The sequence below is a fragment of the Filicampus tigris genome, chromosome 22 (genome assembly GCF_054856515.1).
Source record: "Filicampus tigris isolate MCC_2025a chromosome 22, RoL_Ftig_1.0, whole genome shotgun sequence".
Lineage (NCBI taxonomy): Eukaryota > Metazoa > Chordata > Actinopteri > Syngnathiformes > Syngnathidae > Filicampus > Filicampus tigris.
In genome coordinates this window covers 1054907-1068429 of record NC_141238.1, presented here as the reverse complement: position 1 = coordinate 1068429, position 13523 = coordinate 1054907, and the positions used below count along the sequence as shown (strand labels likewise).

The following is a 13523-nucleotide window of genomic DNA, read 5'->3' as shown; positions in this document are numbered from 1 at the left end:
AGTGTCATTTTGTCGTGAATTAACTCTATAGACAAGCTGTAATGTCTGAAGCAGTTGAGTCCATTCCTGTTTGGTAAATAATTTCACAGTACATAAATTGAAAATTAACACCAAGGTGTAGCTACTATTCACCTTCAAACGGTGTTTTAGGCCTTTATGTGACGTTATCCCAACTGTGAAACGTCGTAAATGTGTGTGTGTGTGTGTGTGTGTGTGTGTGTATATATATATATATATACACACACACACACATATGTATACAATGAAAATAGTCGCGACATAAACAGTGGTATAAAAATTCAAAGTGTCACCTGTTTGTTGAATATGGTAAAAAAAGGGAGAGAGAATAAATAAATGAATAAATGTTTTTAGTCAGGCGTATTTTATGCCACGGAGGGGTCCTTCATGTCACACGGAAATCAAACGTCGATGACCGATGTTTGTTGTCCTCCCGCTAATAGGTAAAGTTCTCATTTTCAACATTACATATTCACATTTGAGATATCCCGTGCTGACAGTTTCACTTAATTGCAATTAGGCATGCTTAAATATGTGAGTTCACTAAATAATGAGCACTTTAACCTCGTCAAAATGCTTTGTTTACATCTTTTGCTCGGCCTCCATTATAGTGGCCTAGCGAAAAGTATTTGCAACGCTGGGCTTACTTTTTTGATAAACGACATAACGACTGAGAAATTGGCAGTTAGTCTTTTTTTAATTATTGTTATTTTGTTAAACACGTAGATGTAAAACAAAGACAAATAATTTGTTGGCCACACTGTCTCGTTTGAGGGGAAAAAGTGGCAACCATGGAGCTAAGCTAAGTGGCTAACGGCGAATCGTGTTTTGACATTTATTTGGTTTGCGGTCGGTTTAGTCATTATTTTCCTATTATTTCACATAATTGTACTGCTGGCGCATTTTAATTTGTCGTGGCATTATTTCATGATTATTTTAGGACATTTACTTAGATTTCAACATGTAACATTTTAGAGTTCAGAACAGGAAATTACTACGCTAATGTGTTCAACAGATATGATTATGGGTTACCTGCAGATATTTGGTCATATGAGTCATTGATTTTTGTTATATATGAAACGAAGAGATACATTATATCTCTCCTGATAACTTACCACTTTGTACTAATTGTACAAGTATTGCTTTAGCTATCGTAATTAGACGTCATTTATTACCTGCCGCGTTACCAACATGCAACATTGTAATCTCCAGTTTTTGTTCTCGCTTTTTCGGTTGGATTGGGTTTACTTTTATTTTCGTTCCTGCTCAGTTTCTCTTTGTATTTGTTTGGAGTGTTTTTTTCTGTTTTATTAATAGTATATGTGTTCATAAGTCCGCTGTGACAATCTAGTTTTCCGTCACAGGGTGAAGAACGTATTTGTCTGGCTATCCACATATAATTTCCCATAACAACTGACGAATAACTCTTCCTTGTCCTCTTTTGTCAGTATGCCTGCTGAACGCAAGCGCTCAGTAAACATGGAAGAGAAAGACGTTTGTTCCGCCAGCAGCAAGGACAAAGAAAAGGACAGAGATGCGGAGAAGAAAGTGGCAGCAACAGCGCTGCGGGACAAAGCCAAAGACGAGGGCAAGATGAGCGGCAAAAAGGATGGCGGCAAAGATGAGAAGAGGAAGCGCCAGGAGGAGGAGAAGAAGAAGAAAGAGGAGAAGGAGCGCAAGAAGAAAGAGGAAGAGAAACAGAAGGCAGAGGAAGAGCAGAAGCAGAAGGAGGAGGAGGTAAAGAGGCAGCAGGAGGAGCAGGAGAGGAAGCTTCAAGAGGAGGAGGCCAAAAGGCAACGCGAGGAGGAAGCGGCTATCCTCAAGTATGTGAATGGGACGTTGTTGTATCTTTTTTCAATGTTATTTGGCTTTTTGATCATCTTGATGTTTCACTTAAAAACCAAATTCAGTATAGGTAATGTTTCTCAACCTCTAGTTTGTGGACTTTTTGTTGTCATTATTTTGTATCCGATTGCTCATCCGATCACATTCAGGCACCTTCTTGGACTCTGAAGTTAACTCAATATTTAGGCCGTTCATCAGCCGGCACTAGTGAATGCCTCTTGTTCATTTCCTTGAATAAGTTGCACATTCTGCCCGTGACCGTGCTGCTGCCAGTGTCCTTTTTCGTAAAAAAATATTTCCACACTCTTGAGACACCGCTTCTATTTCTGTGCAGATTCACGAAACGTTGCTTTCAGCGTGGCATCCGTGTTTAAAAAGCCAAAATTCAAAATCGACGATTAATCGACTTCACCATAAAACTGTCACTGCGTGTCGACTAAGCTGTTGAACCCCTACGATTTGGCCATGGTTTATATTTTACACTACAGTACGTAAAAAAAAAAAAAAAAAAAGTCAATTAAATCCCACTCACTTCCCAGTTATTCCCAGTTTCCTATTGGGAATACTTTTGTTTTATCAGACATTTGTGTTCTTACTTGTAAAATTCCCCAGCTTGACATCTCATGGAAATGTCGCGTGAACGTCGTATTAATGTTCCGCCTCTGTTCGAGCCCGTCTGAGCCCAATGATTTATCGTAGGGAACAGGAAGAGGGCCACCAGCTGCACCAGGAGGCCTGGGAGCGCCACCACTGCCGGAAGGAGCTGCGCGGCAGGAACCAGAACGCGCACGAGGCCCGCCCGGAAGAAGCCTTCTTCAGCCGCCTGGACTCCAGCCTGAAGAAGAACACGGCCTTCGTCAAGAAGCTGCGCACGCTCACCGAGCAGCAGCGCGACTCGCTCTCCAACGACTTTGCCTCGCTCAACCTCAGCAAGTACATCGGCGAGGCGGTCGGTTCCGTGGTGGAGGCCAAGCTGAAGATCTCGGACGTGGGCTGCGCCGTGCACCTGTGCTCGCTCTTCCACCAGCGGTACGGCGAGTTCGCCCCGCTGCTCATGCAGGCCTGGAAGAAGCACTTTGAGGCGCGCAAGGAGGACAAGGCGCCCAACGTCAGCAAGCTGCGCACCGACCTGCGCTTCCTGGCCGAGCTCACCATCGTGGGCTTCTTCACCGACAAAGAGGGCCTGTCGCTCATCTACGAGCAGCTCAAGAACATCATCGGCGCCGACCGCGACACGCACACCCACGTGTCGGTGGTGATCAGCTTTTGCAAGCACTGCGGCGACGATATCGCCGGCCTGCTGCCCCGCAAGGTCAAGATGGCCGCCGACAAGTACGGCCTGGCCTTCCCGCCCAGCGAGATCATCAGCGCCGAGAAGCAGCAGCCTTTCCAGAACCTGCTGCGCGAGTACTTCACATCACTCGCCAAGCACCTGAAGAAGGACCACAGGGAGCTGCAGAACATTGAAAGGCAGAACAGGTGAGATTGCGCGGGGTTTTCTTGGATCAAATCGACACGGTGGTCTTGAACGTTTTCTTTTGCGAGCTTTCTTTTTTTTTTACACCAGATGGCACCTAAAAAAACACATCTATTCATTCCCTTCAATTCATTTGACTAGGAAGTATTGATTTGATGTTGTAACGCCCGGTGTGCTCTTCAGGCGCATCTTGCATTCCAAAGGGGAGCTGAGCGAGGACCGCCACAAGCAGTACGAGGAGTTTGCCACGTCCTATCAGAAGCTGCTGGCCAACACGCAGTCGCTGGCTGACCTGCTGGATGAAAACATGCCAGAGTTGCCTCAGGACAAGACCGTACAGGAAGGTGGGCCGTCCTTTCCCCGCGTCTCAATCTCACTCGCCTTCAACTCGGCCGAATAAAGCCGCCGCGCTTCGTCCCGCAGAACACGGCCCCGGCATCGACATTTTCACCCCCGGCAAGCCCGGAGAGTACGACCTGGAGGGCGGCCTGTGGGAGGACGAAGACGCTCGCAACTTCTACGAGAACCTGGTGGACCTGAAGGCGTTCGTCCCCGCCATCCTCTTCAAGGACAACGACAAGGGCGGACAAAGCAAAGACAAGGATGAAGCCAAAGGTCCGTGTGAAATCACCAGCTACAATCCTGCCGTGAAGTTTGTTTGCAACACTCCAGGAATTTTCGAACGGGAATAAAACAGGATTTTACAATCCCATACATTTCCAATAATTCCTGTAGTTTCCAATCTTGGAACCTTTCCAAAATCTTAACTTTCTTTTGAATTTTCAAAGAAACTTTTCAGAAATTGGCCGTAAATTCCGACAACTTCTTCCAAGTGCCCCGATCAATGACTTTTTGCTTAGTCTTTTATTTATTCATTATTTATTGCTTTGTATTGGGAGCCAAAATCAGAGTTAAGCAAGCTTCAGATACGCTGATGCTCGAGTGAACTGAAAAAAAAATAAAGAAAAGAGGATGAAACGAAGGTACTGCAATGCCCCAAGGAGAGCCACGGTCGCCACGGCACTTTCAGCCATTTATTGAAAAGGACAAACAGTCAAACACACAAAATGGTAAATGGACTATCACTTGTATAGTCGCACCCATTGAACACAAATACGACAGTGTGTACGATAATTACATGCTGTAAAACCAGTTTTCCTTTTCACTCTCTTGTGTTTTGTTTCCTTTGTTATAAACTCATCCCTTAACTGCTTCTGTGCCCTGGCCAAAGCAATTAAAGTATGACTTGGGAATTAAAAAAGATAAAAAATAATAATAATAATATGCTGGGCAGATGGCCGAGAGGCAAAGGAGGCCGCCGGCACCACGGAGGAGCTGGAGCTGGAGCTGGAGGCGCTGGACATCACCGACGAGCCTCTGGAGCTGGAAGGTGCCGACGAGGCCGAGAGCGAAGAGCTGAGCAAAAAACTCATCGATGAGCAGGGTGAATGAGAGAAAAGCACGGCCCTTTACTTTGAATGCATGGATTTATCATGGTTGATCCATTTCTTGCATTGAATGACATGTAGAGCAAGAGGACGAGGAGGCCAACACGGGATCCCACCTGAAGCTGATCGTGGACGCTTTCATCCAGCAGCTCCCAAACTGCGTTAACCGAGACCTCATAGACAAGGTCAGCACAAACGAGTCTGCACAAGCGTTTTTAAACGCGCTCACCGCACGTGCAAACGACAGCTTGGCGTTGAACTCTTGTGGTCTGCGTCGCCCCCTGCAGGCCGCCATGGACTTCTGCATGAACATGAACACCAAATCCAACAGGAGGAAGCTGGTGCGAGCGCTCTTCACCGTGCCCCGGCAGAGGTGACACCCGGACGCGCACTCCAGACCCCGCGGATGGAAAGCCATTTCAACATTTGCGCTAGATCGTGATGCTCACACCATCTCACTAGTGGGACATTTCAGCGCATGACTAGCACAACCGTATCTTTCCCGCAATATATTTTTTTTCATTGCTGTGTGACATTTCTGCACCCTAACAGAAAGACAAGGGCGCACAGGCAGAATGACTCTTACTGGTGATCTTTTTCCACTACTGTATGACCTTTCTGTGCACTAGTAGAACAACTACTGCCTACGTGACGAGTGAGGTCAAACTCCACGGATTGACAACTACGTGCTACTAGCACCGCTGGTGATTTTAGAGGCTCTACTAGTGCAATCCCGTTCTATCGGTACGAGAAATGTCATACAGTTGGTATTGCAACAAATGTTTTTAATCACTCGTAAGACACCGGCTAGTTAGATGAATTGTATTGCAAGTGAGGAAAAAGCGTACTAGCACATGGGATGTGCAATAAGTGTTCAAATTGGCTTTCTTTCCACGTGAGTCGAGTGCGTTTTCCTCCAAGATCAATTTTGACAGACGTGACAGGCATGCTTCTAAGATTGACTACCAGTCACCAGGCGTAGTGACTTTCGCCCTTTGCTTGCAGGTTGGATCTTCTGCCTTTTTACTCCCGCCTGGTGGCAACTCTTCATCCCTGCATGTCGGATGTGGCCGAGGACCTCTGCTCCATGCTGAAGGGAGACTTCAGGTTTCACGTAAGGACCCAGACGCCTTGCACTTGATTCAGCGGAGAGAGGCCTGTCGCCCCCTTGAACAAATTGTTCCGTCGGTGTCCTGCTCCAGATTCGCAAGAAGGACCAGATCAACATCGAGACCAAAAATAAAACGGTCCGCTTCATCGGGGAGCTGGCCAAGTTCAAGATGTTCTCCAAGACGGACACGCTTCATTGTCTCAAGGTGCCCGACATCTTTGTTGAGTCCATCCGTGGGTGTTGAGTTTACAATTGGAAAAAAGGGAAAAAGTGACACACCTCCGAGCAAAGAGGTCGTCACACGAGGTAGAAACTGCGGTTGTTCTATTAGTTGCCCTTTCTCTGATGCTTGAAGATGCCACAAGATGGCGCCAGCGCCATGTCTAAATGGGAGGTACAGTAATGCCTTGAGATCATGAGTACCTTGAGTATTATAACAATTTTGGGGGTTTTGTTTTTTTAATGAAGGACCACGTAAAGAATATTTTAGTGTATGTAGATGAGGTTGAAATTATATTGAAGTGTCATGGGACCAGAGTTTGTGGTGCATAAACACTTTAAACTACTTATATAGGCAATTGGGAAACAAAATGTGTGTGTGGGGGGGGTTCAATTGTGTTTTTTGTTTGTTTGGTTTTCTCGTGATCTCAGTTTACTCGCGTGGGCTAAACTGTGAGCCTGTTTAGTGGGACACAAAGCTGTTGTGTTGTCTGAATGGCAACAGGTTAATTGCTTAATTTTCTGCCTGTCGCCGCCATTGACAAATGAACAATGACACCACGCAGCGTGTAGTCAACGGTTGTCCGGACTAATCGCACCCCCCAGATGCTGCTGTCTGACTTCACGCATCACCACGTGGAGATGGCCTGCACCCTGCTGGAGACCTGCGGCCGCTTCCTCTTCAGGTCGCCCGACTCTCACCTGCGCACTAGCGTCCTGCTGGTCAGCCGCCCTTCTCTTTTTATTCTTCTTGCTGCGATTATATGAACGATTTTCTTTGTCTTGCTTTGAACTCTGGTTGGATATTATTGCTGCGAGATTGTCTGTGTGACCATGATATGGTCCTCGCAGGAGCAAATGATGCGCAAAAAGCAGGCTCAGCATCTGGACGCGCGCTACGTGACCATGGTGGAGAACGCCTACTACTACTGCAACCCGCCGCCCATGGAGAAGACGGTGAAGAAGAAGAGGCCGCCGCTGCAAGAGTACATCCGCAAGCTGCTCTACAAGGACCTGTCCAAGGTCACCACGGAGAAGGTGCTCAGGCAGATGCGCAAGCTGCCCTGGCAGGAGCCCGAGGTGAAGAGCTACCTGATCTGCTGCATGGTCAACATCTGGAACGTCAAGTACAACAGCATCCACTGCGTGGCCAACCTGCTGGCCGGCCTGGTGGCCTACCAGGAGGACGTGGGCATACACGTGGTGGACGGCGTCCTGGAGGACATACGCCTGGGCATGGAGGTACACGCATTTTCGCGAGAAATTGTCAAAGAAAAAAAATCCATTTGTAGAAAACTGCCTACTATTGAGGATTGGCGTGGAACAATCTAGGCAGTGTTTAATTGGGGAGAATTGACCCACTTATTGGAAATCCAAAAGGATGGATTTGTTCACATCAGGGGAAGAACGTATCCAACTTTGAGCAGATTTCACTTGAAATGCGTCTCTTAGTGGCTTCCTTTGCCTGCTGATGAAAACGTGGCAGCAATCCCAAAGTGAGTATTTTGGTTCATTCAGAGTCATTTGAGTGTTTTTCAAATTTAAAATTAGAATTTTTGAACGTATTGAAGGGCCACCACGCAGTTTGTCCATCCATAAGCGTAAAAGCAGGGGAAAGAACGAAAAAACGAGTTTTCGACTATGGAAACGACAGTTCTTCAACTATGTTTTAAAATGACGGTATGAAACGTGTGCAATTTGTGGCCACCAGGTTAACCAGCCCAAGTTCAACCAGCGGCGCATCAGCAGCGCCAAGTTCCTAGGCGAGCTGTACAACTACCGCATGGTGGAGTCGGCCGTCATCTTCCGCACGCTCTTCTCCTTCATCTCCTTCGGCGTCAACCAGGACGGCGGCCCCAGCTCGCTGGACCCGCCCGAGCACCTCTTCCGCATCCGTCTGGTGTGCACGCTGCTCGACACCTGCGGCCAGTACTTCGACCGGGGCTCCAGCAAGAAGAAGCTCGACTGTTTCCTCATCTACTTCCAGGCAAGTCGCGCTCGCGCCCTCGGGGCCGGACTCGCGGCTGACCTGTTTTGTGCGCGTGCAGCGCTACGTCTGGTGGAAGAAGAGCGTGGACGCCTGGACCAAGGATCACCCCTTCCCCATCGACATCGACTACATGATCAGCGACACGCTGGAGCTGCTGCGGCCCAAAATGAGGATCAGCGCCTCCCTGGAGGAGGCCAGCAGGCAGGTGCTGGACCTGGAGCGAGAGGTGCTCGTCAAACTGGGTGAGGCGGCGTGAAAAGTCTGACCCTGCGTCCTGATTTCAGATGTTCTTACCTTCGCTCGCTCGAATGTTTCAGATCTTCAAGTCAATGATCTGAAACGTGTGGCATAAACATGCACAAAATAACACGTGAGAGCGCATAGAGGGCAAACGGTTTTTCAAAGCATCCTGTCTCACTGGTTGAGCTGCTCTTTTCTTTTTGGCCTAGCGCCATTCCTGAAGTCGTTAAAATGTCGTTTGAGGGCGCAGTTAGGCCTAATTTTCCACTGAGATGAAGAATGAAGTCATAGGGCGTACTGACAATGGACGACACGTGGCTCATTATTACATACAAGAATGAATGAAAGTCTTCTGGCAGTGAGCATTCTGTGTCCACCAATCAGCGCATTGCACTGGTCTGGCTCCGCCCCCTTTGGGTCCCCCTCAGAGGACCTCGAGGCTGCGGCGGCAAAAAGAGGAAATGCCTGAGGATGTTTGGGTAGTCGCGCGTCACTCAGCAGCCCGGGAGAACGCCGGCTTTGTTTGCCGGTTTCGAGGTGTCGACTGAGAAAAATGTCAACGGTCTTCTCCGCCCTGTGAGAGCGTGACACAATTCTAAAAAAAAACACCTGACGTCTGGTGCATGATTCTAGGGCACTCGTCACAAACCCTTTGGGACATTGGTCTCGGCCCTAGAACCTTTGTGAGTAGTGTAGTTCTTCTCTGGAATTTGTTCATAAGCTGCCGTGTGTCCGGGAAGTGTTTTTATGCTATTTGCACAAAAAAAAAAAAAAAAAGTGCATAGGTGGAGTGATGGACGAACGAACACTGGTGCTATTGTGCAAGCGTGATCAGACATTCCTCGTCCGTCAGGTCCGTTCAGAACCTCTCGGTCTGCTCTGCCTTGTTGCTTCTCTTGCATCACAATCTCACAGCCGGCCTGAGAGATGAGGAGGAGAAGAAAAAGAAATGCTGTGTTCATAACTGGGGTGAAGGTGGGCTCGTTTGGAAATGAATAGTCCAAGCTGGACGTTCATGGAATTTCGGGTTACTGTATTGAGATTTTCTTTTTTTGTGAGGAAAGTATCGTGGTGTTTCGGAAACATTCTTTTTTGGCGCGTGTTTGTGTCCCGTTTCCACAGGTCTGGCCATGGAGAAGGACGGCCGCTCCAGCACCATGAGCGAAGGCGAAGTCCTGGACGAGGACGACGACGACGAAGACGAGGAGGGCGGCGCCGAGACGGAGGAGCAGTCGGGCAATGACAGCGAAATGAACGAACCCGAGGAGGACGTGAGTCTGCCACCTCCGCTCCCCGCTCAGCCGTCTTTCCGGCATGCTCGTCATCTTTTATTTCATGTCCCCCACAGGAGGCGTCTGACAATGAAGAGGAGGAGCGGGATGAAGACGAGGAGGAGAACACCGACTACCTGACAGACTCCAACAAAGAGAACGAGACGGATGAGGAGAACAACGTGAGCGCTCTCACTCGACGTCCTTGATTTTTTAAATTTTTTCCCACAGTAACTCGGAAGTGGCTTGAAAGCTGAAGGTGAAGACTTGAGCCTCGCACCTCTGTCACCTGTGCTTTTGCAGGAGGTGACCATCCGTGGCGGCGGACTGAAGCACGTGGCCTGCGCCGAGGACGAGGACTTCATCCAGGCGTTGGACAAGATGATGCTGGAGAACCTGCAGGTGCGCCCGCTGCTCCAACCGCCGCTCGTGCACACGCGTGCTTCCCGTGACGCGGCAAATGTCGGCCCGCCCCTTTGACGCCCGCAGCAGCGGAGCGGCGAGACGGTGAAGGTGCACCAGCTGGACGTGGCCATCCCTCTGCAGCTGAAGAGCCAGCTGAGGAAGGGCGGCTCCGGCCGGCCGTGCGTGGGCGAGCCCGACGCCGACGTCTCCGACACCATGCAGTTCGTCATGCTCACGCGCAAGGGCAACAAGCAGCAGGTGAGCGTCGCCGCAGTGCCCCCAAATAGCAGCCAGTCACTTCGACGCAGGGCTCTGCCAAGGGCCACCTACAGAAAAATTGAAGGACGCTCACGTCACCTTTAATGTAGTCAGCACGCTTAAACCAATCCATCAGTGTTTGTTGTTGTCGTTGATGATGATGATGAAGAAGGAACGTGCCAATTCGAAAAGGCAGTTTTCAAGTTTCTATAACTGCCCCACGACCTGACCCCAGATAAGCTGTAGAAAATGGATGGCAGGATTTGTTGGGGAGGTTTGTTAGAGGCATTTCAAGTGCTCATTGCATGGTTTTTTGTTTTTTTTTAGAAAATTCCACTTGTCATGCTACTACTCTGATCAATAAAATATCTTTGGTTCAATTCCTTTGGTACCAAATGGCCCACAGACTAAGTAGTAGGCGAATAAACGCACCTGAGCAGAGGCCCAGTCAAAAACGCACACACAGCAATAATATTGACTCTCAAACTGCATGTGCGTGTTTGTGTGCTGGCAAGCTCCAGTGGGGGAGTGTGTGGTTTGGAGTTGGAGGCTGCCTCTCATACTGTGCAGGGTGTGTCCACTTTTTGGAAGTGAAACCAAGAAAATTGCTGGAAAAGTACACAGAACATCCTTGTTCATGTACAACACACACAATTCTTTATGCGGTGTGTGTGTGTGTGTACGCTGCTGTATGCCTGCTTCTCCGGTCACACCTTCGGCACACATGTCGACATTTGACTGGAATATGAGTTCAGTTTTGTTGCATTAAAAACAGTTCATATGTGTGGATCCCACTCTCAAAATATTAGGACAAGAATACATAGACATCATTTATTCTTTTTTTTTTTTTTTCCCCCAACTAATGTATTATTTGACAGTATGATCATAAATGAAAACTTTTACATTTGTATTTATGTTCACTTCATTCCAAAACAGGACCTTACACAAACAAAACCGCTTACGACTTGGTTACTGGTTTGGTCCGTAATGTATGAAAATTGGCAAACATTTTCCAAAGTAAAAGCAGATGTTTGCAAAGTCTTATTTTGAAAAAAAAAAAAAAAAAATGCGAGCCAATCAGTCTGCTTTCATAGAGGACGACAGAACTCAGTGAATGTCTACTGTCGGGTGCCTGAAATCGGACGAGTTGGACAATTTTAATTTGAACAAGGTCTCGAAATGATTCATCCACTCTCAAAATGATTGTTGGTTATTACATTTTGAAGTCTGTGTGTGTGTGTGTGGGGGGGGGCAGTTCAAGATCCTGAACGTGCCGCTGTCGTCGCACCTGGCCGCCAACCACTTCAACCAGCAGCAGGCCGAGCAGGAGGAGCGCATGCGGATGAAGAAACTCACCCTGGACATCAACGAGCGCCAGGAGCAGGAGGACTACCAGGGTAGGAGGAGCCCTCGTCGGCCCCCCGCCCGTCGCGGCGCGGCGCGGCGCTCGATCCCGCCGCTCGATCCCGCCGCTCGATCCCGCCGCTCCAACGCTTGCCTTTGTGTCTTGCAGAGATGCTGCAGTCCCTGGCCCAGCGCCCGGCGCAGGCCAACACCAACCGCGAGCGGCGGCCCCGCTACCAGCACCCCAAAGGCGCCCCCAACGCCGACCTCATCTTCAAGACCGGAGGAAGGTGAGATGCTCCGTTGTGCTGCTGTCCCAAAAAATCCAAACGGGTTGGTACTCTTGAATTGAATCCTCGTCCGTCCGTCCGTCCGTCTCCAGGAGACGCTGACGAGTCCTCAGCTGAGCCAGCAACAGAGCGAAGGAACGAGCGAGAGGAGGGAGAAGATCGGAGCGAAACCCGTCCGGCAGGTAGGGGGCGACCAGACCTCCAAAGACGCCCACTGATGCCGGGGACGGATCCAAGCCCTGACCTCGACACCTCACCCCCCCCCCTCACCCGAGGGGGCCCGAGGAGGACAGACAGACCAAAGCGGCGGCCGTGGGGGATCAGAGGTTTTTCTTTTTGTCTGTTGCCCGAGATGACAAACAAAAAACAAACAAAGTACTAAAAGATGACTCGACGCGGTGGCTGGCTGACCTCGGTGAGACGGACCGTAAAGTTGTCCAAATCACACGCGGGGGAAAAAAGGAAGACGTGCAAGTAGACAATTTAGATGAAGGGATGCTTTTTTTTTTTTTTTTTTTTTTTTTGCTGGGGGAACTGGTTGAAGTGAACTTGGGAGCACATGGGTGGGGCAGCGAGGTCATGACAACGACCAAGTGCTGCCATCACTATGTGCAAAAGTAGTGTGACTAATTGACGCCTCTTACGAGAAGATGACCATTTGGGGTTTGGGTTCAATTTCAGGAGGAGTCGAAAAAGCACTCGGACCGTTGCAGGTGACCTTGTGTAAACGTTTCAATGACTTGTTCATTCTCGTTTCACCTGTCCTAGTGCGTTTTAGGTTCGTCCTTCAATGTCACCTCAAAATCCAATATCTCCAGTTTCTTGCGAGTAGCGTACACATTCAGTTACGTCATTGCCGCATTTGGGAGCGCCAATTAAGCGAAGACAGTTCATCGACAAAGTAGCCATCCCGCTCTAGTGAGCCTGAGCGTTTTCACTTGCAGTAACATCATCCTTGCATCCTCTTGCATAACGTCCAGCAGTGGATAATGTCTTGTTGTTGTTGTTTTTTTGTTTTTTTTTAAGATAAATCGCCTGAGCTTCTCATTGATAACCTAAATACACTGTACGTGTCCCATTCAAGCGTCTGCCTCTGATTTGATTGGCTTGATTTAGCCGTGGCAAGTAAAAAGCGGGTCGGTCGGTGAGGTAGGGCGGGGTGCGCCTGTTTGTCCAAAGTCTAATTACAAGGCGGCTAACACAAGCATCTGCTCATTTCCTGCCCGGTGCTCCTCCAAACGCACGACGACGCCGCTGCTTGTGTGTTTTGCAAGTGACATCGCAAGGGTCCGAAAGTCGAATTCTTTGTGACTGCAAATAATTTGGAGTCCGACCAATAAGTAACATCATTAAAAACAACAAAAGGACACAGGAGTTGTCCTGCGGCAGTCATGGCAACCTTTAGTTTGTGAGCGTAAACATAGTGGATCTTATCTTCGATCTGATTCAAGTGTTTGCAGCCCACACAACTCAATGCAGTTGAATTCATGAAAAGCCAAGTCACAAAGCAAACAACCAAGTGTAAGCTCCTCAAACACAAAACGCAGCGTTTAAGGGTACCTTGAAATCTGGATCTTTCACATCCAGGGCTGGTGAAATATTCCACC

General features: G+C 48.7%; 1 protein-coding gene across 1 annotated transcript; it reads left to right on the top strand.

The window, feature by feature from the left end:
* Nucleotides 1-396: 396 nt before the first annotated feature.
* Nucleotides 397-12999, top strand: upf2 (UPF2 regulator of nonsense mediated mRNA decay). The gene is made up of 21 exons (XM_086022588.1): nt 397-461; nt 1467-1841; nt 2563-3342; nt 3524-3684; nt 3764-3955; nt 4635-4784; nt 4870-4973; nt 5076-5161; nt 5794-5902; nt 5991-6104; nt 6725-6841; nt 6971-7360; nt 7830-8105; nt 8167-8350; nt 9471-9619; nt 9697-9801; nt 9923-10021; nt 10109-10282; nt 11538-11679; nt 11796-11916; nt 12009-12999. Exons 1-21 carry the CDS (start codon nt 406-408, stop codon nt 12016-12018), a joined length of 3894 nt encoding a protein of 1297 aa, XP_085878714.1. The 5' UTR covers nt 397-405; the 3' UTR covers nt 12019-12999.
* Nucleotides 13000-13523: the final 524 nt, after the last annotated feature.